General features: G+C 46.9%; 2 protein-coding genes across 4 annotated transcripts in view; one reads left to right on the forward strand and one right to left on the reverse strand.

Annotated features, from left to right (window-relative positions):
* The window catches only part of polr3k (polymerase (RNA) III (DNA directed) polypeptide K), a 16,080-nt gene extending 6,425 nt beyond the window's left edge, over positions 1-9,655 (forward strand). The window contains exons 2-3 of the mRNA XM_086000442.1: positions 8,233-8,320; positions 9,169-9,655. Coding sequence (XP_085856568.1) covers positions 8,233-8,320; positions 9,169-9,296 — 216 coding nt within the window. The 3' untranslated portion in view covers positions 9,297-9,655. The remainder of the gene's footprint in view (positions 1-8,232; positions 8,321-9,168) is intronic.
* Positions 9,656-22,027: 12,372 nt separating this feature from the next.
* Positions 22,028-26,254, reverse strand: part of cdip1 (cell death-inducing p53 target 1) — a 35,425-nt gene continuing 31,198 nt past the window's right edge. For all 3 annotated transcript variants that reach the window (XM_086000445.1, XM_086000443.1, XM_086000444.1), the window contains one exon: positions 22,028-24,892. In XM_086000445.1, coding sequence (XP_085856571.1) covers positions 24,781-24,892 — 112 coding nt within the window. In that variant the 3' untranslated portion in view covers positions 22,028-24,780. The remainder of the gene's footprint in view (positions 24,893-26,254) is intronic.

Raw genomic sequence — 26,254 nt, forward strand, 5'->3', positions numbered from 1 at the left:
TAGTGTGGGGGGGGGTGGAGAGGATGGTAGTGGGGGGGGTGGAGAGGATGGTAGTGTGGGGGGGGGTGGAGAGGATGGTAGTGTGGGGGGGTGGAGAGGATGGTAGTGGGGGGGTGGAGAGGATGGTAGTGGGGGGGTGGAGAGGATGGTAGTGGGGGGGGGGGTGGAGAGGATGGTAGTGGGGGGGGTGGAGAGGATGGTAGTGGGGGGGTGGAGAGGATGGTAGTGGGGGGGTGGAGAGGATGGTAGTGGGGGGGTGGAGAGGATGGTATGGTAGTGGGGGGGTGGAGAGGATGGTAGTGGGGGGGGTGGAGAGGATGGTAGTGGGGGGGTGGAGAGGATGGTAGTGGGGGGGTGGAGAGGATGGTATGGTAGGGGGGGTGGAGAGGATGGTAGTGGGGGGGATGGAGAGGATGGTATGGTAGTGGGGGGGGTGGAGAGGATGGTAGTGGGGGGGATGGAGAGGATGGTAGTGGGGGGGATGGAGAGGATGGTAGTGGGGGGGATGGAGAGGATGGTAGTGGGGGGGATGGTGGGGGGGGTGGAGAGGATGGTAGTGGGGGTGGAGAGGATGGTATGGTAGTGGGGGGGTGGAGAGGATGGTAGTGGGGGGGTGGAGAGGATGGTAGTGAGGGGGTGGAGGGGATGGTAGTGGGGGGGTGGAGAGGATGGTAGTGGGGGGGGATGGAGAGGATGGTAGTGGGGGGGGTGGAGAGGATGGTAGTGGGGGGGGTGGAGAGGATGGTAGTGGGGGGGAGGGTGGAGAGGATAGTAGTGGGGGGGATGGTAGTGGGGGGGTGGAGAGGATGGTAGTGGGGGGGAGGGTGGAGAGGATGGTAGTGGGGGGGATGGTAGTGGGGGGGTGGAGAGGATGGTAGTGCGGGGGTGGAGAGGATGATAGTGGGGGGGTGGGGAGGATGGTAATGGGGGGGTGGAGAGGATGGTGGGGGATGGAGAGGATGGTAGTAGGGGGTGGGGGTGGAGAGGATGGTAGTGGGGGTGGAGAGGAGGGTGGGGGGTGGAGAGGAGGGTGGGGGGTGGAGAGGATGGAAGTAGGGGGTGGAGAGGAGGGTGGGGGGTGGAGAGGAAGGTGGGGGGTGGAGAGGAGGGTGGGGGGTGGAGAGGATGGAAGTAGGGGGTGGAGAGGAGGGTGGGGGGTGGAGAGGAGGGGGGGGTGGAGAGGATGGTAGTGGGGGGGGTGGAGAGGATGGTAGTGGGGGGGAGGGTGGAGAGGATGGTAGTGGGGGGGATGGTAGTGGGGGGGGTGGAGAGGATGGTAGTGGGGGGGTGGAGAGGATGGTAGTGGGGGGGTGGAGAGGATGGTAGTGGGGGGGTGGGGAGGATGGTAATGGGGGGGGTGGAGAGGATGGTGGGGGATGGAGAGGATGGTAGGGGGTGGAGAGGATGGTAGTGGGGGTGGAGAGGAGGGTGGGGGGTGGAGAGGATGGAAGTAGGGGGTGGAGAGGAGGGTGGGGGGTGGAGAGGAGGGTGGGGGGTGGAGAGGAGGGTGGGGGGTGGAGAGGATGGAAGTAGGGGGTGGAGAGGATGGTAGGGTGTGGGGAGGTGGAGAGGATGGTAGGGGGTGGGCGGGTGGAGAGGATGGTAGGGGGTGGGCGGGTGGAGAGGATGGTGGTAGGGGGTGGGGGGGTGGAGAGGATGGTGGTAGGGGGTGGGGGGGGTGGAGAGGATGGTAGTAGGGGGTGGGGGGGTGGAGAGGATGGTAGTAGGGGGTGGGGGGGTGGAGAGGATGGTGGTAGGGGGTGGGGGGGTGGAGAGGATGGTGGTAGGGGGTGGGGGGGTGGAGAGGATGGTAGTAGGGGGTGGGGGGGTGGAGAGGATGGTGGTAGGGGGTGGGGGGGTGGAGAGGATGGTGGTAGGGGGTGGGGGGGGTGGAGGGGATGGTGGTAGGGGGTGGGGGGGTGGAGGGGATGGTAGTAGGGGGTGGGGGGGTGGAGAGGATGGTAGTAGGGGGTGGGGGGGTGGAGAGGATGGTAGGGGGTGGGGGGGGGGGTGGAGAGGATGGTAGTAGGGGTATGAATGGAACCGCGTTTATGTGTTCAACCATAAATGTATTTTGATGCTTTGGCAACATAAGATGTACCTTATCATGCCAATAAAGCGATTTGTATTGTATTATTGTATTGTATTGGGTGGGGGGGGGTGGAGAGGATGGTAGTAGGGGGTGGGGGGGGTGGAGAGGATGGTAGTAGGGGGTGGGGGGGGTGGAGAGGATGGTAGTAGGGGGTGGGGGGGGTGGAGAGGATGGTGGTAGGGGGTGGGGGGGTGGAGAGGATGGTAGGGGGTGGGGGGGTGGAGAGGATGGTAGGGGGTGGGGGGGTGGAGAGGATGGTAGTAGGGGGTGGGGGGGTGGAGAGGATGGTAGTAGGGGGATGGAGAGGATGGTGGTAGGGGGTGGGGGGGTGGAGAGGATGGTAGTAGGGGGATGGAGAGGATGGTGGTAGGGGGTGGGGGGGTGGAGAGGATGGTGGTAGGGGGTGGGGGGGTGGAGAGGATGGTAGTAGGGGGTGGGGGGGTGGAGAGGATGGTAGGGGGGTGGGGGGGTGGAGAGGATGGTAGTAGGGGGATGGAGAGGATGGTAGTAGGGGGTGGGGGGGTGGAGAGGATGGTAGTAGGGGGTGGGGGGTGGAGAGGATGGTAGTAGGGGGTGGGGGGGGTGGAGAGGATGGTAGTGTGGGGTGGGGGTGGAGAGGATGATAGGGGGTGGGGGGTGGAGAGGATGGTAGTGTGGGGTGGGGGTGGAGAGGATGATAGGGGGTGGGGGGGTGGAGAGGATGGTAGTAGGGGGTGGGGGGGTGGAGAGGATGGAAGTAGGGGGTGGGGGGGTGGAGAGGATGGTGGGGTGGGGGTGGAGAGGATGATAGGGGGTGGGGGGGTGGAGAGGATGGTGGGGTGGAGAAGATGGTAGGGGGTGGAGAGGATGGTAGGGGTTGGGGGGGTGGAGAGGACGGTAGGGGTTGGGGGGGTGGAGAGGATGGTGGGGGGTGGAGAGGATGGTAGTAGGGGGTGGGGGGGTGGAGAGGATGGTAGTAGGGGGTGGGGGGGTGGAGAGGATGGTAGTAGGGGGTGGGGGGGTGGAGAGGATGGTAGTAGGGGGTGGGGGGGTGGAGAGGATGGTAGTAGGGGGTGGAGAGGATGGTAGTAGGTGGTGGGGGGGTGGAGAGGATGGTAGGGGGTGGGGGGGTGGAGAGGATGGTAGGAGGGGGTGGGGGGGTGGAGAGGATGGTAGTAGGGGGTGGGGGGGTGGAGAGGATGGTAGGGGGTGGGGGGGTGGAGAGGATGGTAGGAGGGGGTGGGGGGGTGGTGAAGAGGATGGTAGGAGGGGGTGGTGAAGAGGATGGTGGGGTGGGGGGGTGAAGAGGAGGGTGGGGGGGTGAAGAGGATAGTGGGGGGGTGAAGAGGATAGTGGGGTGGGGGGGTGAAGAGGGTGGGGGGGTGAAGAGGATGGGATGGGGGGGTGGAGAGGATGGTGGGGTGGGGGGGTGGAGAGGATGGTTGGGGGGGGTGGAGAGGATGGTGGGGGGGTGGAGAGGATGGTGGGGTGGAGAGGATGGTGGGGTGGAGAGGATGGTGGGGGGGTGGAGAGGATGGTGGGGTGGAGAGGAGGGGGGGGTGGAGAGGAGGGGGGGTGGAGAGGATGGTGAGGGGGTGGAGAGGAGGGGCGGTGGAGAGGGGGGGGGGTGGAGAGGAGGGGGGTGGAGAGGATGGTGGTGGGGGGGTGGAGAGGATGGTGGGGGGGTGGAGAGGATGGTGGGGGGGTGGAGAGGATGGTGGGGGGGTGGAGAGGATGGTGGGGTGGAGAGGAGGGGGGGTGGAGAGGATGGTGGGGGGGTGGAGAGGAGGGGGGGTGGAGAGGAGGGGGGGGTGGAGAGGATGGTGGTGGGGTGGAGAGGATGGTGGGGGGGGTGGAGAGGATGGTGGGGGGGTGGAGAGGAGGGGGGGTGGAGAGGAGGGGGGGTGGAGAGGATGGTGGTGGGGGGGTGGAGAGGATGGTGGGGGGGGTGGAGAGGATGGTGGGGGGGGTGGAGAGGATGGTGTGGGGGGGAGGGTGAGAGGATGGTATGGGGGGAGAGGATGGTATGGGGGGGAGAGGATGGTATGGGGGGGAAGAGGATGGTATGGGGGGAGAGGATGGTATGGGGGGGAGAGGATGGTATGGGGGAGAGGATGGTATGTGGAGGAAGAGGATGGTATGGGGGGAGAGGATGGTATGGGGGGGAGAGGATGGTATGGGGGGAGAGGATGGTATGGGGGGAGAGGGTGGTATGGGGGGGAGAGGATGGTATGGGGGGAGAGGATGGTATGGGGGGAGAGGGTGGTATGGGGGGGAGAGGATGGTATGGGGGAGAGGGTGGTATGGGGGGGAGAGGATGGTATGGGGGGAGAGGATGGTATGGGGAGAGGGTGGTATGGGGGGAGAGGATGGTATGGGGGAGAGGGTGGTATGGGGGGGAGAGGATGGTATGGGGGGAGAGGATGGTATGGGGGGGAGAGGGTGGTATGGGGAGGAAGAGGGTGGTATGGGGAGGAAGAGGGTGGTATGGGGGGGAAGAGGATGGTATGGGGGGAGAGGATGGTATGGGGGAGAGGGTGGTATGGGGAGGAAGAGGGTGGTATGGGGGGGAAGAGGGTGGGTGGTATGGGGAGGAAGAGGGTGGTATGGGGGGGAAGAGGGTGGTATGGGGGGAGAGGATGGTATGGGGGAGAGGGTGGTGGGGGGAGAGGGTGGTGGGGGGAGAGGGTGGTATGGGGGAAGAGGATGGTATGGGGGAGAGGATGGTATGGGAGGGGAGAGGATGGTGGGGGGGGAGGATGGGGGGGAGAGAGAGAGGAGGGGGTTGGAGAGGATGGTATTGGGGAGAGGATGGTATGGGGAGGAGAGGCTGGTGGTTGGGGGGGAGGAGAGGGTAGAGGGGTGGGGGGGAGGGACAGGGTGGGGGGAGAGTGATGGAGTGGAGGGAAGGATGGAGGGGAGGGGAGAGAGTCAGTCAACAGAATAACAGGGAACCTGCCCCTCGAATGAGACCACCTGCGACTGCAGCAGTGTGCCTGGAAGGTGTCTCGCTTCATTGCAGAGCCTCCCCAATGAGGGGACCGCCTGTTGTGAGAGACCCCTGAGGAGGTGACCTGAGAGGCAGGTCCCACTCTCAGAATCTTTATGCAAACTTGCTTCACAATAGAGGAGGGGGGATTAGAGCTGTTTGCCATTTTATTCTCTTGTTGCTGGGTGCATTGTCAGATTAATTTGACACGTTTCAGTGTTTTGATAAACCTAGGTTGCTCATCAGGCCAGGACTATAAGGTTTGTTTTTGTCGGACGTTGCGGGTGTTTTGTATGCAGAAACTTTCACAGAATAAGTTAGTAATGCTGACCTACTCTGAAGCAAATTTTAAATAATCCTTTTTGAATAATATAGGTGAACTGTTGCATTGTCTGAAATATGTCAGCTGTGGCTCCGTTGGTAGCACCCTTGCCTCTGGTTCAAGTCCCACTCCAGAGTTTTGAGCACAACAATCTAGGCTGGCACTCCAGTGCAGTGCTGAGGGAGTGCTGCACTGTCGGAGGTGCCGTCTTTCGGATGAGACGTTAAACCGAGGCCCCGTCTGCTCTCTCACGTTGACGTAAAAGATCCTATGGCACTATTTCAAAGAAGAGCAGGGGAGTTACCTCCGGTGTCTTGGCCAATATTTATCCCTCAGTCAACATCACTAAAAAACAGATTATCTGGTCATGATCACATTGCTGTTCGTGGGAGCTTGCTGAGCGCAAATTGGCTGCTGCGTTTCCTACATTACAACAGTGACTACAGTTCAAAAAAGAAGTACTTAATTGGCTGTAAAGCGCTTTGGGATGTCTGGTGATCGTGAAAGGTGCTATATAAATGCAAGTCTTTTTTTATATTTAAGCATTTTAATAAACTTTCTGTTAATGCTGCACTTATATTACAGGTACTGGTCAACTGCAGTAAGAAAGACAGACTTACATTTATATAGCGCCAATAGTAGTGCCATCCACGCAGTACCTGTTAATACTGCATACCTTTAACTTAAGTTCTCCAGCCCAGGGTGTTACCACATGTAGAGACCCTTTCTCAGCAGTTATATTTTAATTTATTTTTAGCCATATGGTACAGTAAATGGACCAGCAACCCAGAGATCTCAAATTCAAATCCCACTATGGCGAGTTGTGAAATTGAATTCAATAGATCTGGTAAATTGTGGGCTGCATGAAAGCTGGCAGATTGTTATAACAAACCATCTGGTCCACTAATGTCCTTAAGAAGAAGGTCCCTGCCATCTCTACCCAGTTCCATTATATTGCAAGCCACTCAGTTGTATAAACAGTTGCTGCCCACCAATGCTTTCTCAGGACAGCTAGGCTAGCATTAGCCAGATCCCAAGAATAAATCCATTTAGAAAATGCTTAGAGACTGCAGATGGTAGCTTTTAAATATTTTAACCTCAAATTATTTTTTCAAAGTGCAGGAGGCCCAGGGCTTAACTGGATACATTTTGAGGGCAGTTTGCATAAACTTGGTTTGTATTCCCTTGAGTTTAGAAGGTTGAGGAGTGATCTCATTTAGGTTTTTAAAATGAAAAAGGAATTTGATAGGGTGTATACAGAGAAACTATTTCCTCTGATGGGGAAATCCAGAACAAGAGGACACAATCTTAAAATTAGAATTAGGGCATTTAGGAGTGAAATCAGGAAGGCCCTTTTCCACACAAAGGGTAGTAGAAATTTGGAATTCTCCAGAAGGTTGTGGATGCTGAGTCATTGAAATGTTCAAGACTGAGGTTGATCGATTTTTGTTAGGTAAGGGTATCAAGGGATATGGAGCAAAGGTGGGTCAATGGAGTGGAGGTACAGATCAGCCACGATCTAATAGAATGGCAGAACAGAATTAAAGGGCTGAATGGCCTACTGCAGTTTCTATGTTCCTGAGTGCTTTTCGAAAGGTATTTGATACCATATTTGAGTTGTATTGAGTCTGTCAGTGTTTCAAGTTAGGCCTTAACTCTGAATTTATACAATAACTTTAGTATGGCTGAGAAACAGATGCTAAGGGGGTGAAATTGGGTGCCTTTGCGCCTCCCGCTAGCGTCCCGGCGGGCGCTAACGGGGCGCAAATGGCTTTGCTACCGGGCGTGGCGCTGACATCGATTCCCGCCATATTCGGCGGGAGTTTTGCGGCGGCGTTGCGCCCCAATCTCCTTTGCCCAGAGACCATGATGTCATCGCCGTGCGCATCGCCCCAGTAGCACCCCAGACCCGAAATTGACTTCCACCCCTTCCAGCAGCGCCGGGCGAAAACACCGACAGCTGCAGGAGGCGTGCATCGGGCAGCCGGCCGCTTCGAGGGCGACGATTAAAGGCGAGGTGGCCGAGGTAAGTAAAAAAAAACGTACCTTTCTTCCAGTTTTTTCACGGGTTCCTGCCTGCGATCAATCAGCCTGGCACTCTGCTTGCGTGCTGGGCTGATCGCGCGGGATCGCGGCTGCCTTGGTGGTCCAGGTTGGTACTTTTTATATTGCAGAGCCTGCAGCGATGGCCCTTCCCTTTAAGGGAGGGAAGGAACTTTTGAACGTGCCAGCGCTGCACGGCCTAGTGTGCAGCGTCGCTGAAGTCTGCTGCCGATTGCGCTCCAGGAAGGAAGTGGGACACTTGATTTAACACTCCACCTCCTTCCTGGAGCGCAAAAACTAATTTTATTTAAAGTTTAGTGCCTGGCTCTAATTTTTTCAACTTTTAAAACGGGACTATAACGAATTTCTCCCCCTAAATGTGTGGTATTTCCTAGCTACATAGTACATTCATTGTTCACAAAACCATTGTTAAGTCTACAGAAATAAAGTTTATTGAATCATGTGGCATCTAGGAGCTAAATGTATTTAGCAATGTAATTTCTTTCACTAAGATGAGGGAAGTTTCTGTCCTGATGAATTTGAATATTGTAATTGGGGTATTACATAATTCTTTTGCATATTGATTAAAACATGAGCCTAATGACTTTCATATCTAGCTGAGTGGACGTGGGTTAAGTATGTAGAATAGTTGCCTTTTGGAAACTCAAATATATTGGGAAAATTATATTTAAGCAATCTAAGATTGATGAATTGTGGGCAAAGCAATTTCCCTCTGAACTTCCTTCCTTGAACGAAGGATTTGACTGAGTGCTAAATACCACTTGTGATTTTTCCTTTGTGTTGAAGGTAACAAGCAGAAAATATCCCAAACTAAAAGAAGTTGACGATGTGTTGGGTGGAGCTGCTGCTTGGGAAAATGTTGACTCTACGCCAGGTATGGCATGAACTCAAACAATGTGTTTATATGAGAAACTAAGATAGGGGATATAGGATGCACTATTTTATATAGTGAATACAGTAGTGGTAGTCGTGGGTACCTTTAGTAATCCAAAGGACGCGAGTTCAGATCTCACTCTGAATTCATACTGAAGGATTACTGCTTTGTAGGAGGTGCCATCTTTCGGATGCAAAGTTAAATCTTGGGTGGATGTAAAAAGATCCCATAGCACTATTTGAAAAAGAGCAGGGAAGGTCTCCTGGCCAACAATTAAAGCTCAACCACCACTAGCAAAAACAAATGGTCATTCATTTCAGTGTTGTTTGTGGGACTTTGCTGTGTGCAAATTAGCTCCACTTTTGCCTACAAAAGAACAGTGACTATACTTTAAAAGTAGAGGTGTTTTGGAATGTCTTGAAGATATGAAAATGAAAGGTGCTAAATAAATGCAAGTTTGTTCTTTACTCCAGGAAGGGGGGTGTGGGGGAGATTTTTTCTGTGATTTTCTACTCTTGTCAATGGGTGGAAAATGTATTTGAGTGTTTTTGCAGTCTTGCTCTTAGCTCTTTCCAAGTTATGTATTCTCATGTTTTTCCAATCCTTCTGCTAGTCAGTAGGTGGAGATTGATATGAGTTTAAGTAGTTTTTTTGTGTCCTAGCATTACGATGAAATCCTGTTGGTGAAATAGGTTTGGATGGAGAAAAGTTGTATACATTTGTGCACCAATTGTGACTTGTTACATACAATAGATATGAAAGTAGTTAATAGTTGTACTGATCGGAGATAGACTTCAATCCTTTATTTATAAAAGTTTTAATGTTTTTTCCTCCCTGTATTTATGCAGAAAAATGTCCCAAATGTGAACATCCTCGAGCATATTTCATGCAGATACAAACCAGATCCGCTGATGAACCTATGACTACATTTTACAAGTGCTGCAACCCAGGGTGTGGACATCGATGGAGGGATTAATTTTCTTACACACTGAATCCAAATAAATATGAATACCTGTCAGCTAATGAAGATAGAGTTGAAAGATTGTGCGCTGAATTATATTGAAATGGTGGGGGGGGGGGGGGGCGGGCGGGCGGGGAGCAAAAGGAGGAAATTGCTGGATTTGTAACGGGAGTTAACCTATCTGCTTGTGTATATTTTGTTTTATCCCCCTTACTAGAAATGTTTGAACTCAATTGCAGTGGAGTTTAGAAGTTCTTAACTCTGTACAGCATGTATAATAAATGGTAGAAGATTAGTACCATAAACATTCTTTAAAAAAAATCTTTTTTTTATTAAGATGCCTTTATATACATTAAAAGAAAAAAATGATAGTATCTTGTATGTTTGTTTCTCTTTCTATGATCAGAACCTCTGCTAGGATTTGGCCTCAATTTATTTGAAGGATCTTGATGTCTTGCTAAGAGGTAGTAGAGTCACAGGTTACAGGATTTTCAAATGAGATAGGGGGATAAAAAAGGAGGGGGGGGTGTTGCAATATTGTTAAAGAAACAATTACAGCTGTGAGGAGAAGGATCATCAAATGAGGCCATATGGGTTGAATTGAAAACAAAAGAATGGGCAATTACACTGCTGGGAGTGTAATATAGACCCCAAATACAGGAAACTTTGGTTTATCTGGAGGTTAACTGTCCGGAATGCTCGAGCCACCGGCAAAATTCAGGAGTCGATTCAGTAAGTTTTTTTTCTTTTCGTTGCTTTTTTTTCCACTAGTCAGGCTCTGCAAGGTCTAGCTAAAGCTGTTGCTTAGCTACAGAGACACTTGCAAGCTACAGCCGACTGTTTAGAAGCTGTTGCTAAGCAACAGGGTTTGTTGCTAGATACGGAGCTCAAAAGCTTCCATAGAAACATAGGAGCAGGAGTAGGCCATTCGGCCCTTCGAGCCTGCTCCGCCATTCAATGAGATCATGGCTGATCATCCAAACCCTAGCACCCGGTCCCTACACCGACAGCCATCCCACCCAAGCCCTATCCCTGTAACCCCCATATGTTTTAACATTAGCGCTGGTTTGTCCAGCAGTTTTGAGGGGATGGCAACAGCTCGGTCCCGTCGGTGCCGGATATCACAAAGTTTCCTGTAGTCAGAGAGAGATAAAGAGCAAATATGTAGGCACATTTCTGAGAGGTGCAAAAACAATAGGGCAGTAATAGTAGAGGATTTCAACTACCCTAATATTAACTGGACTAGAATCAGTGTTAAAGATATAGAGGGCACAGAATTCTTAAAATGCATTCAGGAGAACTTTTTTAGCCAGTTCGTAGAAAGTCCAACCAGAGAGGAAGTAGTTCTGGACTTAATTTTAGGGAATGAAGCTGGGCAGGTGGAATGGGTGTCAGTGGGAGAGCATTTTGGTGGTAGTGATCATAATTCAGTTAGATTTAGCATAGTTAATGGAAAAGGCCAACGATAGACCAGTAGTAAAAGTTCTCAATTGGGTTATGTGGTGTATGTGCCTTTAAGAGCAATTATGGTGTATGTGCCTTTAAGAGCCCCAGGTGTGCGTAATGCCAGTAATTGCCACTTGGGCTATATAAGCCTGTGTATTGTGTATATCCTTTAGAAACCCCCCCCCCCCCAGACTTGCTTAGTAAATACCTATGAACCAACTCCTGTCTTCAGTGTCTTTATCTACACACGGACACTACAGTGGCGACAAAGTGGAAACGGACTTACCTGCAATTCGGCAGCACCTCAAGGACATCGATTCCTCCAGCGTCCAGAAGACTCAAGGAAGTAAGAGAAACTGGTTTCACCAGCTGGCCAAGCTGGTGACAGGTACTGCGCTAATCCTTCCTGGGCGTCAGGCTGGAGCTCCAGCGGCGGGCTCTACAGCTGAGACAGGCAGCAAAATCGGAGGCAAGCAATAACGGACTGGGAGGGTGCACTCGAGAGACGGCCGGCGCAGCAAGCAGGTCAGCGTTTAGACCTCCGTCGGGAACGAGTCTCCAACAGTGAATAAACGGAAACCACAGTAAAACAGCGTTGTTATCGGTAGCAGCGGCGGAAAAGCGCGGGAAGCGCCATATCGTTGCTACAGAGAGGAAAAAAAAGCGCGGGAAGCGCCATATCTTTTCTGAAATGCCTAAACCTGGTAATATTGAGGCTTTTGATGGCGAAATAGAAGATTGGACCACATACGTGGAAAGAGTAGCGGTTTATTGCACTGCAAATGGAATAACAGATGAAAAAAAAGCTTCGGTGCTTCTGAACTTAATGGGCGCGAAGACATACGGGCTGTTACGAAATTTAATCATTCAAGCCAAACCAAAGGACAAGACTTTTAAAGAAATTGTTGATACCCTGCAGGAGCATTTAAACCCAACACCGCTGCTGATAGCGGAACGATTCAAGTTCTTCAAGAGAAATCAACACAAGAATGAAAGTAACGCTGATTACCTAAACGAATTAAGAAAGCTATCAAAGTACTGCCAATTCGGAGCAGGACTATCGGATTATCTTCGAGACAAATTTGTTTGCGGTCTCTTAAGTGAAGGAACACAAAAAAGACTGCTTTCTGAAAAAGATTTAACATTGGACAAAGCTTTCAGTATGGCTGTATCATACGAAGCAGCAGCAAAAGGAGCTGCAGAGATACAACAAGAGACACAGGACTTCGGCACCCATAAAATGACACAGGAGTTCGGAAGATGTTATTGCTGCAGCAGATCCACCCATAACCAGAGGGACTGCTGGTTCAAGGGCAAAGCATGCAGGCAATGTGGTAAGATTGGACACATTGCACGGGTATGCCAATCTGGACAAAATAAATCCACAGACAGAAAACAAAAAATCAATAAAGAAAAGTACAGGAAGGTACAAATGATGACGGACAATAGCTCCGAAGACCAGAATAGCGATAGCGACTCCGGAAACAAGAGACTAAGCTGTCTCAAATTACATAATGTACTTGCCAAAGAGGATTACCAAACCATTTGGGTTACCCTCACAATAGCAGGGTCCCCTGTTAAAATGGAGCTAGATACAGGATCAGCTCTAACCGTAATAAATCGACGAGATTACGAGAGGCTATTTTCGCATATACCTCTAAAAGACACATCCATTATCTTAAAAACATATATGGGGCAGAAAGTCTACCCCAAAGGAAAAATAAGGGTGCCTGTGGTATACAACGGCAAAGAAATACAAAAGTTGTATTTATACATTCTACAAGATGGTGGTCCACCGTTGTTGGGACGTGAATGGATAAGGAAGATACGTTTAGACTGGCACTCTATTCAGGCACTGACGGTGACCAGTAAGGAAAAAAACAATGATGACATCATACCTGAACGATTAAAAGACATCTTGGCCAACGCCAAAGAAGTGTTTCAAGAGAAACTAGGAACCTTGAAAGGCATCACCGCCTCAATAAAAGTGGAAGATACAGCAATTCCAAAATTTTTTAAGGCAAGACCGGTGCCATACGCAATACATCCGGCAGTCGAGGCAGAGCTGAAGAATTTGGAAAAGGCAGGCGTATTATCCAAAATAGATTGGAGCGAATGGGCAACACCCATCGTTCCAGTCATGAAAAAAACATTGAAAAATAACTCTGAGGAACAGAAAAAAATTCGCATCTGTGGGGACTTCAAGGTGACTGTAAACCCGGTCCTTCACACGGTACAGTATCCTCTTCCGAGGATAGAAGATATTTTCGCCTCACTATCCGGAGGAAAACGTTTCACAAAAATTGACTTGGCACAAGCATATCTACAGATGGAGGTTGAGGAGACCTCTAAAAAGTATCTCACAATAAACACACACAAAGGCCTGTACCAGTACAATCGACTGGTTTTTGGAATAGCATCAGCTCCAGCTATCTGGCAAAGAGCTATGGAGCAAGTCCTGCAAGGGATTCCGGGGACTCAATGCTACCTAGACGACATCCTTATAACAGGAGAAAACGACAACGAGCACCTTGCCAATTTGGAGCAGGTGCTCACTAGGCCGAAAGAACGGGGCCTACGAGCAAATCACCCCAAGTGCGAATTTTTCCAAAATCAGATATCATATTGTGGCCACATAATTAATAAGGAAGGGTTGCATAAGTCACCTGAAAAAATTGAAGCAGTTATAAAAGCCCCAGCACCTGAAAATGTTTCACAATTGAGGTCATTCCTGGGATTAATAAATTACTATCATAAATTTTTACCGAACTTATCAACTATTCTACACCCTCTTAATGATCTTCTACAGACAGGAGCGATTTGGAAATGGAACGAAGACTGTAAACGTGCCTTCCATAAATGTAAAGACTTAATCACATCCGAGAAAATTTTGGCTCATTACAACCCATCACTACCAATCAGACTGGCGTGCGATGCATCCCCTTACGGCATAGGAGCGGTATTGTCCCATAGATTCCCTGATGGCTCGGAACGGCCGATAGCTTTTGCGTCACGCTCATTGAACTCAGCTGAGCGTAACTATGCCCAGATAGACAGGGAAGCACTCAGCCTGGTATGGGGAGTGAAGAAATTCAACCATTACCTACACGGACAAAAATTTACCTTGCTGACTGACCATCAACCTCTCATCTCCATATTCAACCCTAAAAAAGGTGTCCCCATTATGACGGCACAAAGACTACAGAGGTGGTCCCTTTTTCTAGGGGCACACCAATACAACATTGAATACAAAGAGTCAAAACAGCATGGGAATGCTGACGGTTTATCACGCCTACCGTTGCCAACGATAGAAGAGGCACCTACAGTAGACCCAGTAGAGATATTCCACTCTACTATAGTGGAATGTCTACTGGTGACAAATTCTGCCATTGAAAGGGAGACAAGAAATGACCCTACTCTCTCACGGGTCTACGATTTAACAGTGAAGGGATGGCCAGCACATGGCGAACCACTGTTGCCAGCATTCTCGCAAAGAAGAGAACAGCTGTCAGTGTGCCGAGGAACCTTAATGTGTGGATCCAGAGTAGTGATTCCACCCAAACTCCAGGATAAAGTACTAAAGGAGCTTCACGAGGGGCATCTGGGTGGAGTGAAAATGAAGAACCTAGCTAGGGCGTTTGTATGGTGGCCAGATATCGATGGAGACATCGAAGACATGACCAAGAGCTGCCTAGGATGCCAGAAGGTCCAAAATGCTCCGCCACAGGCCCCTCTACATCCATGGGAGTGGCCCTCATCTCCCTGGCAAAGGGTGCACATCGACTTTGCTGGTCCATTTATGGACTCAATGTTCTTAATCGCAGTTGATGCACACTCCAAGTGGCCGGAGGTAATAAAGATGTCCTCCACCACCACGGAAAAAACCATCACAGTATTAAGGACCATATTTGCCAGGAATGGGCTGCCGGAGCAGATATGTTCTGATAATGGACCGCAATTTGTGTCCGAAGAATTCAGAAAGTTCTTAAAGAACAATGGGGTAAAGCACTACACATCCGCCCCATACCATCCCGCCACCAATGGATTGGCTGAAAGGTTTGTCCAGACCTTCAAGAAGGCCATCAAGGCCATGGGTAATGAAGACATAAAACTTCAGCACAAGGTGGATAACTTCTTATTTGCATATAGGAATGCAACGCATATGGTTACTAACCAAACTCCCGCCATGATGTTCTACAATAGAAACCTAAGATGCCGGCTGGATTTGGTCAAGCCCAACATCCGAAGGGACGTGGAGAACCGGCAGTTTCAGGGCATGAAAGAAAGGCCAACTAGGGCCTTCCAGATAGGCCAACCGGTTTTGGCCCGGGACTACCGTACCGAGAAATGGCAGCCTGGAACTATCTGCACACGATTAGGACCACTGATGTATACCGTGGACATCGGAGACAGCATAATAAGGCGCCATGCTGACCAAATCATCAAGTCATCCGAAAAGGGACAACCTACACCACCACTCTATACATCTAACGATGAAGTAGAGATACCCATATCTACCTCCGATCCGGTGATACTGGAGCCCGATGAACCCGACACTGGCCTTCAAGCCGAATCAGCCTTGCCAGAAGAACCTACTACACCACCAGAAACTACTACACCCCCGAGGCGTTATCCGGACCGAGTCAGGAAGCCTCCTGAGAGACTAACTTATAATTAATTAATACAGCAATGTATATTATTTTGCATATAACATGTAATTAATAATTACTTAAAATATGATGTACTAGTTAGCTAGAAGGGGAGGAATTGTGGTGTATGTGCCTTTAAGAGCAATTATGGTGTATGTGCCTTTAAGAGCCCCAGGTGTGCGTAATGCCGGTAATTGCCACTTGGGCTATATAAGCCTGTGTATTGTGTATATCCTTTAGAAACCCCCCCCAGACTTGCTTAGTAAATACCTATGAAGCAACTCCTGTCTTCAGTGTCTTTATCTACACACGGACACTACAGGTTAAGGCCAATTTTACTAAGCCGAGATGTGATTTAGCAAAAGTGGACTGGAAATAGCTACTTTAAGGTAAATCGGTGTCAGTGCTGTGGGAGGCATTCAAAGAGGAGATTGTGGGAACATAGTTGCTCTGAACCCTCACTAAGAAAAAGGGTGGGACTCCAAATCTAGAGCCCCCTGGATGCCAAGGAGCATACAGGATAGGATAAGAAAAAGGGAAGCTTATGTCAGATACCAAGAGCTCAAAACTGCAGAAAGCTTGGGAGTATAGAAAGTGCAGGGATGAAATGAAAAAGGAAATTATGAAAGCAAAGAGAGGGCATGAAAAAATATTGGCAAATAAAATCAAGGAAAAGCCAAAGATGTTTTATAAATACATAACGAGCAAGAGGATACCTAAGGAAAGAGTAGGGCCTATTAAAGACCAAAAAGGTAATCTGTGCCTGGAGGCGGAAGACGTGTGTATGGTTCTTAATGAATACTTTGTGTCTCTTCAGAAAAGAGAGGGATGTTACAGACATTGTAGTTAAGGAGCAGGAGTGTGAAAGAGGAGATAAACTGATTGAGGAAGTATTAAAGGGGTTTAGCATCCTTTAAAGTAGATAAATCACCAGGCCCGGATTAAATGTATCCCAAGCTATTAAGAGAAGCAAGGGAGGAAATAGCGGAGGCTTTGACCATCATTTTCCAATCCTCTCTGGCTACAGACGTAGTGCCTGAGGACTGCTAACATTGTACCGTTGTTCAGAAAGGGATAGACTGGGTAATTACAGGCCAGTCAGCCGAACCTTGGAGGTGGGCAAATTATTTGAAAAATTCTGAGACAATATAAATCATTTAGAAAGGCACAGATTAATCAAGGACAGTCAGCATAGATTTGTTAAGGGAAGGTCATGTCTGACTAGATTGAATTTTGAGGGAATGATGAGGGTAGTGCGTTTGATGTAGTCTACTTGGATTTTAGCAAGGCTTTTGACATGGTAGAATGATCAGTCCTTAGCAAAGGCCTGAGCTTCATCCCCTTACGCCCCCACCTCAATGAATTTTGAGCTCGGCACGATGTTGAGCTCTTTTTCCGCCGCCTTCGTCTCCGTGCCCACTTCTTTGGCCAGGAGTCTTCCCCCCGCACAACTGACCCTTTCTCCCGCTTGCAGAATTCCCGTTCTACCTGGACCCCTCCCCCTGGCCTCTTACCCTCTCTAGATCTTTTCATCGCTAACTGCCGCCGTGACATCGGCCGTCTCCATTTCTCTGCTCCCCTCACTCACTCCAACCTACCTCCCTCTGAACTTGCAGCACTCCATTCTCTTAGATCCAACCCTGACATTGTCATTAAACCCACTGACAAGGGTGGTGCTGTTGTTGTTTGGCGAACTGACCTCTACCTAGCGGAAGCTGAACGCCAACTCTCCGACACCTCCTCCTACCTCCACCTGGACCATGACCCCACTACCGAACATCAAACCACCATTTCCAAGACTGTCACTGACCTCATCTCCTCTGGAGATCTTCCCCCCGCTGCCACCAACTTCATAGTTCCCCAACCCCGCTTTTACCTCCTTCCCAAGATTCACAAACAGGACTGCCCTGGTAGACCCATCGTTTCAGCCTGTTCTTGCCCCACGGAACTTATCTCTTCCTATCTTGACTCTATCTTTTCTCCCCTTGTCCAGTCTCTTCCCACCTACATCCGCGACTCTTCGGACGCCCTCCGCCACTTTAAGAGTTTCCAGTTTCCTGGCCCCAACCGCTTCCTTTTCACCATGGACGTACAATCCCTCTACACCTCCATCCCCCACCAGGATGGCGTGAGGGCGCGCCACTTCTTCCTTGAACAGAGGCCCAACCAGTCCCCATCCACCACCACCCTCCTCCGCCTGGCTGAACTTGTTCTCACATTGAACAACTTCTCCGTTAACTCCACTCATTTCCTCCAAATCAAAGGTGTTGCTATGGGTACCCGCATGGGTCCTAGCTATGCCTGCCTTTTCGTGGGCTATGTGGAACAATCTTTGTTCCAGTCCTACTCGGGTCCCCTCCCTCACCTCTTTTTCCGATACATTGATGACTGTATCGGTGCCGTTTTCTGCTCTCGCCCCGAACTAGACAATTTCATTCACTTTGCCTCCAATTTCCACCCTTCCCTCACCTTCACATGGTCCATCTCTGACTCTTCCCTTCCCTTCCTCGACTTCTCCGTCTCCATCTCTGGGGATAGGTTATCGACCAATATTCACTACAAGCCCACTGACTCCCACAGCTACCTGGACTACACTTCCTCCCACCCCGCCTCCTGTAAGGGCTCTATTCCATTCTCCCAGTTTCTCCGTCTCCGCCGCATCTGCTCCGACGATGCCACCTTCCACACCAGTGCTTCAGACATGTCCTCCTTTTTCCACAACCGAGGATTCCCCTCTACCGTGGTTGACACTGCCCTCGACCGTGTCAGTTCTATCTCCCGCACTTCTGCCCTCACCCCTGCCCCTCCCTCCCGGAACCACGATAGGGTTCCCCTTATCCTCACCTTTCACCCCACCAGCCTCCACATTCAACGGATCATCCTCCGGCATTTCCGCTACCTCCAAAGTGATCCCACCACCAAACGTATCTTCCCCTCCCCTCCCGTTTCAGCATTCCGTAGGGACCGCTCCCTCCGAGACACCCTAGTCCACTCCTCTATCACCCCAAACAGCCCTTCCCCTTCGCCTGGCACCTTCCCGTGCAAGCGGAGATGTAACACCTGCCCCTATACCTACCCCCTTCCCACTGTCCAGGGCCCCAAACACCCCTTCCAGGTGAAACAGCGATTTACTTGTACTTCTCGCAATCTAGTATACTGTATTCGCTGCTCACGATGCGGTCTCCTCTACATTGGGGAGACCAAATGCAGATTGGGTGACCGCTTTGCGGAACACCTCCGTTCAGTCCGTAAGGGTGACCCTGAGCTTCCAGTCACCTGTCATTTTAATTCACCGCTCCACTCACACTCGGACCTCACCGTCCTTGGCCTCTTGTATTGTTCCACGGAAGCTCAACGTAAACTCGAGGAACAGCACCTCATCTTCCGATTAGGCACTCTGCAGCCTTCCGGACTCAATATCGAGTTCAACAATTTCAGATCATAACCTCGGCCCCCATTAATTTTTTACCTGTAATTTTTCCACTCCTTTCTCCCCCCCCCCCTTTCCTTTTGTTTCACTCTCCCACCTGGCAGCTATCTCTTGCCCTGCCAGTACACTTCACACCTAATCTCAGCCTATTACCATCGCATCTGGCTTCAAACACCTTTTATTGTCTCCTCTACTACTTTTGTCTCACTTCTTTTGTCCGATCGCAGCCCTGCCTTTGATCTATTTTCTTTTCTTTCCAGTTTTGAAGAAGGGTTCGACCCGAAACATCAACTCAAATTTCTCTCCACGGATGTTGCCTGACCTGCTGCATTTTTCCAGCATTTTCTGTTAGTTGGATCCAAAATTGGCTTAGTGGCAGAAAGCAAAGGGTAATGGTTGACGGGTGTTTGTGACTGGAAGGCTCTTTCCAGTGGAGTTTTGCAGATCTCAGTACTAGGTCCCTTGCTTTTTGTGGTATATATCAATGCTTTAGACTTCAATATAGGGGGCATGACTAAGAAGTTGGCAGGTGATACAAAAATTGACCATGTGGTTGATAGTGAGGAAGAAAGCTGTAGTGTGGACTGGTCAGGTGGGTAGAAAAATGGCAAATGGAATTCAATCCAGCCAAGTGTGAGGTAATGCATTTGGGGAGGGCTAACAAGCCAAGGGAATACAAAATAAATGGTAGGATACCAAGAAGTGTAGAGGAACAGAGGGACCTTGATGTGCATGTCCACAGATCCCTGAAGGTAGCAGGACAGGTAGAATTTAAGAGCAGGGAGGTTATGGTAGAACTATATTAAATAGGATATATGGCACAGAAACAGGCCATTTGGCCCAACCAGTCTATGCTGGTGTTTATGCTCCACTCGTGCTCCTCCCATCCTACCTTATCTAAGTCTATCAGCGTAACCCTCTATTCCCTTCTCCCTCATATGCTTGTCTAGCCTCCCCTTAAATGCATCTATACTATTCGCTTCAACCACTCCCTTTGGTAGCGAGTTGCACATTCTAACCACTCTTTGGGTAAATAAGTTTTTTCTGAATTCCCTATTGGATTTCTTGGTGATTATCTTATATTGATGGCCTCTAGTTATGCTCTTCCCCACAAGTGGAAACATTCTCTCTGTATCCACTCTATCAAAGCTTTTCATAATTTTAAAGACCTTTTTTCAAGAGAAAAAGAGACCCAGCCTGTTCATCCTTTCCTGATATGTATACCCTCGCATTTCTGGTATCATCCTTGTAAATCTTCTCTGCACCCTCTCCAGTGCCTCTATACCCTTTTTATAATATGGCGATCAGAACTGTACACAATACTCCAAGTGTGGTCTAACCAGGGTTCAATACAGGTTTAGCATAGCTTCCCTACTTTTCAATTCTATCCCTCTAGAAATAAACCCGTGCTTGGTTTGCTTTTTTTATGGCCTTGCTAACCTGCATCACAACCTTTAGTGATTTATGTATTTGTACCCCGATCCCTTTGTTCCTCTACCCCACCCTCCATGTAATAAGTGACCTCCCTATTCTTCCTACCAAGATGTAGTACCTCACATTTATGGGTTGAACTTCATTTGCCAATTATATGCCCATTCTGCAAGTTTATTAATGTAATTTGTTGCAGTACTCCTCAGTATTGACTATCCCTTCCAATTTGGTGTCCTCTGCAAATTTAGAAAGTGTTTTTCATTCCAAAGTCTAAATCGTTAATGTAAATTGTGAGCAAGTGGTCCTAGCACTGATCCTTGTGGAACACCACTACCCACCTTCTGCCAGTGAATAGCTAACTACTCTACTCTCCGCTTTCTGTCTTGAAGCCAGCTTGCTATCCATTCTGCTACTTGTCCCCTGACCTTGTTCATCAGTCTATTTTGGGGTACCTTATCAAAGGCCTTTTGAAAATCCAGATAAATTACATCATTTGCATTACCATTGTCTATTCTGTTACGTCTTCAAAAAATTCAATGTTAGTCAAGCAAGACGTTCCCTTTTGAAATCAATGCTGACTTCCTTATATTTTTGGTTTCTAGATGTTCTATTTTCTCCTTTAGTAGGAATTCCATTATTTTTCCTACCACTGATGTTAAGCAGATTGGTCTATAATTTCCTGGACATGTTCTATCCCTCTTCTTGAATATAGGTATTACGTTACCTATCCGCCAGTCTTCTGGTACTACACCTTTTTCTAACAAATTATTAAATGTGTGTAGTAATGCCAAATAGAATCAAACTGTTGAACTATTGAAGAGGTGTCAGCCATGGCTCAGATCTTTCTAGTTCTTTCCATTGGCAAAATGAAACAAATTACTAATGAGATTTAATGCAGAGCCAAGTCTTGAGTTGCTTGTATCTCCAGATCCTGCAAGTGATGCTATACGGTGCGAAATTTTGAAGGATATAAACTGTTAGCAGAATTTAATACCGCAAAAGGAATAGTGATCATGTTGGAAAGCAACATTTTAACTAATTACGATAGCAAAATACTGCAGATGTTGGCAATCCAAAATAACAGAAAATGCTGGAAAAACTCAGGTCAGGCAACATCCGTGGAGAGAAATTTGAGTTGACGTTTCGGGTCGAACCCTTCTTCAAAACTGGGCAGGGCTGCGATCGGACAAAAGTGAAAGAAACAAGAGCTAGACGAGATGGTAATAGGCTGAGATTAGGTGTAAAAAGTGTACTGGCAGGGCAAGATAGCTGCCAGGTGTGAGAAACAAAAAGGGGGGGGGGGGGGGGGGGGGAGGAAAAGGAGTGGAAAAATTACAAGAAAAAATGTGTAATAGGGGCAGAGGTTATGATCTGAAATTGTTGAACTCGATATTGAGTCCGGAAGACTGCAGAGTGCCTAATCGGAAGATGAGGTGCTGTTCCTCGAGTTTATGTTGAGCTTCCATGGAACAATACAAGAGGCTAAGGATGGTGAGGTCAGAGTGGGAATGGAGCGGTGAATTAAAATGACAGGCGACCGGAAGCTCGGGGTCACCCTTACGGACTGAACGGAGGTGTTCCGCAACGCGGTCACCCAATCTGCGGTTGGTCTCCCCAATATAGAGGAGACCGCATCGTGAGCAGCGAATACAGTATACTAGATTGCGAGAAGTACAAGTAAATCGCTTTATCTTTTTGAAAAAGGACAAGGCATATTTCTTTCCTGTAACTGCAATGGTTCTGAATATTCTGAGCCAAGATCAGAATTAAGCAAGATCTTCACAACAAAATAGTGCCATTAGCATTTATTAACCTCCAAGTTGTATATATCCATTTTGTACATTAGATAAAAGATAATGCATGGACATGTACATTGTATGGAATACTTAAATTAGCTTGTACACAACTTAAGCTGACTCAAACAATAAATGGTTTGAGTTATAGAAAATAACCATTAGGACATTGAGGTGTCTTTCCAACAAAAACTTTAGCATTATATACATATACTGCCTCTTTCTTGAATTAACACAAAAAATGCTTTTGGAACATGTTTCCAAGCACTACCACTTAGCACTTAAATACCAAAGATTATCAGATACTGCAAGATGGTCATGTGGGAAGTCAGGCATTTATTATATAAGCAATACTCAAATTTTCCTCCCCGTTTCCATGTGAAAGGTGATGAAGGCAAGTAAATTATTCAATGTTAGCTTTACAGGTGTGTAAACTAAAGAAAAGGCAGACATTTAAAGAAAATAGTGCAAAACAGTTTACCATCTGTGTTTGTGGTTTTAATTATGGTTTTATATTGCCAGATGTACTTAAATATATAGAATGTAATGTAAGTTAATTTTAAGAAGGGTTTAAAGTAAAATTTTCAAACGAAACTTATAATCTGATGCAGAAGTACTTAAAAGCTTCATGTTAAGGAATACATTGCTTATATAACAAAGTAGATGGTTCATAAGTAGACCTATTTTCAAAAGGAATCCAGTGTTTTAGTTACCCAGGGAACATCTTTGTGAAATTCAGTTAAAATCTGATGCAGTATTTTTAAGCTGCTGGTCTGAGAAATTATTAATAAGCTCTCTTCCACCCACAGTCTCCAGCACAGTAGGCAAGATCTTGTGCTCCTGAATCGGTCAGGTTGGTTAAGCTTCAATTTTGGGGTAAATAAACATGATTTGTTTTCCCCTATTATTTAATGACCAATAGCTTTCACAGGTGTGCTCCAAATCTGAGGATGCCCACTTAGAATTGGCTGTTCTTTTTAAAAAAAAATAGATTAGTTTCACCAGTTTTTCCAAGTGCAAGTCTCCATTTTACAACAAAAATACTTTTTGCAAGTGCCATATACTGTGGACAATTGTAGTCCATGTGTGCAAATGACTTGCATGGTATCCTTCCACAATGATTCACTTCAATTAACAAACTATAAGTAGAGAACATTACTAATATCTTTAAGGAAAATATCCAAAATAATTTGTTTTCATAACCATCAACTGTCACATCTAATTAACACTAGTTACTTTTAATACAAAATTGGTGGCTAAGTAATAGAGGCATTAAAATAAAGCATACTGGGTAGAAAGAGGTTGGGCACATGCATAGGTCCTTCTACCACTCCCCTTAAAAAATAAATACATTTTTCATTAAATTTCGTGTGTGTTGCATTCACTTATTTTCAAAGCAGACTAAATTTTTTGCAATTTCATAATACAAATTGTACAGTACGAGAAACTAGAGCAAAGTGGAAGTTCACATATGCTGCATAAATTCTTAGCAAAGGCAAAATACTTGCAAGCTGCCAAAAATTGCACAAACATCAGAGGCATTTTATTACATTTACATTCTGAATATATATCCAAGATTTCTGCACTATACAATATTTCAAAACACTACAATAGAGAACATATCAGGAGATCCTGGTACAGTTATCCTTATTGTAACAGACAAATCCCTTCTAATCAAAAAAAGGCTTCTTTGGATCCGCACAAAATCTAAGCTACACATCATTAGACTTTTAAACATAGGATTTGTTATTTTTAAAAACTGTGCTGTACAAGCTCCATTATATGGGTTAAAAGGATTTTGACTGACTTTTGATTGCACAATAAAAAGTCGTAGTTCAGCACTTTTTTGATCCTTCATTTAAAACAAAACAATCAACTGACAAGTGTGAAATTTACTTTTTAGCACTTTCAAAACATTTCAACTTGTCAAAATAAACACGGTTCTAAAACATGCCTTCGTTATTACCTCGGTACCTTTCCCAGCAACCTACATATCAGTTTCAGACATTGTCTTGAGATCTGTACCAGGATGGACTTTTGAACAATACCATTTGACAAATACTTTCGTAAGATGCAAGTTTTTAAATTATTACAGAAATGCAAATAATATTACAAAACACATCCATGCATGTGCTCCCATTCAGAAGTAATAGGAGTGAGTGAGACACAACTAAACTGTATTTTTCCCTGGGGTTTCATGTCTACACTCACTGGCATTTATTTTCTACAGAGCAGGTTAACGATTTAATATTAAATTGTACTACATGTATTGAAAAATAAACAGAATGCATCACAAAAATATTGACTATTTTGGGACTAAAGGCAGATTGTTGAAAGATGTCCTAAACCAGTTATTTGCCCTTAGTTCCCAAACACTATTCAGCACAATAATCAAATATAGATATACAAATGGCTCAGGATTCTAAACTCAATGTTATCTTGAAGATGGCTATGCACAGATTTTGCTGTACTGGGAACATCATAAGTTTTAAGTGCAAGAATATATTCTATTGATCGGACTTCTGCTAGCTAGGGTATGAAAATTGTACTGTTTATACGAACTTAATACATTAATAAATTCTTCAACTTAATCATATGTTCTGCAAGTAAGGCATTCACAGTTGCTTGTGTTTACAGCACAGTACAATGCTGCAAGTATCACAATCATATAGAACAATGTAAATTGAAATAAAGAGTCAACATTAAGTTTATCATTTTAAGGTTCTTCTTGGACGGAGTCAGGACTGGCGTTAGCATACACGTTTGTATGTATATATGTAAGCTTTACAGTTTGGACAAGTGTGCATCACATCCTTCAGGTCATCTATCAAGCAGGGGATTAAGCAGCAGCCCAAGTCACATCTGGATTAAAACAAAAAAAGTTTGTAAAATTTTACCGCAACCATATTTCTATGACAATGTGTTTACTGTTACAGACCAAATAGCAGTACCATCAAAGATTGTTGGAAAACGAAGCAGGGACACATTGCCAGTGGCACCCATCATGCTCACACCCTTGTTAGACCTATAGACTGGAATGCCTCAGAGTTCAAACCAAATCCAATTCCCTTTGTGTAGTAGAATTATCAAACAAAACCATGTTTTACTGGTTTATTCTGCAGGCATAGTTGCAACTACAAATCAGCAACATGCTTCATTTTAGGTTGACCTGTCCATTTGCCCCAACATTGCAATAAAATCTTTGAGGAACCAGAATAACTGTCCCAAATTGCAAAGGCTGCTTCTGTGAAACCTACTGTTCCAGACTCTGGGCACCAGAAGTCAACATAACCAAAATATTGTATTGATTTAGTACAGTATGTATAATACATGTTCAAGCTGTAGAATCATCACTGCCAAGAGATGTGGTTAAATTTGGGGGTCTGTAGTAGTGCTCTGTGCAGTAAAAAATAGTTCACTCACACAATAATGCAAAGGAACAATAATAATTCTATAGTACCATACAATTTTTCTATGAATCCCAGTTTGATATTTAAAATACAGTAACAAATGTTTTATAGATTTTCTTTTACAAATTTTCACAGAAAATATTTTTTAAATGCTCCATTACAGCAGCAAGGCATTTAACAATTAAAGAATGCTTCCCTGTTTAAGCAACACTCGGTCACTTCCCTTCTACTGACTCATGCTGGGGTACTTTTCCATTGTTACATTTTGGTGGAATCCACTTGACTTACGAGAGAATCGGAGATAAACAACCACTCTGCATTACAATACAAACATTTATTAATGTGCTCCTGTATCACAACAAAAAGAATCACACTGTATTAACAGCAATTCACAAAATGAGAGCTTGTTTCAACAATCTCTACTGTTTGGCTTAAAATTTCCCCCCACATTGTCAGTTTGTTTAAAATGAGAGAGAGAGAGAGAGAGAGTGAGGGGGGGAGAAAAAGGAGAGAATGTGAGAAAAAAAATTGCATTTATATTCCCTAATTACAGCCGTTAAAGTGTCCCAATCTTTTAATCCTGGACTGCTCTTGTAGGTGATGAATATTGTTCTGCATGAACAATATTAAATCACATACAAGAGCAGTCCAGGATTAGAAAAAGCAGCTGGCACATCAAACTTGTCCCCCTGCACCAAACTTCCCCCAGCCAAACATCTAACTAGATTCTGAATGTCACTCTCTCTACTAACTTATCTAGAAAATCATTCCAAACATTAAAAAAGTCTATGCTTCCATTTAAAAGTTGCTCAGC

This window comes from Somniosus microcephalus, chromosome 11 (genome assembly GCF_052327205.1).
Source record: "Somniosus microcephalus isolate GS21.2 chromosome 11, FLI_Smic_1.0, whole genome shotgun sequence".
Lineage (NCBI taxonomy): Eukaryota > Metazoa > Chordata > Chondrichthyes > Squaliformes > Somniosidae > Somniosus > Somniosus microcephalus.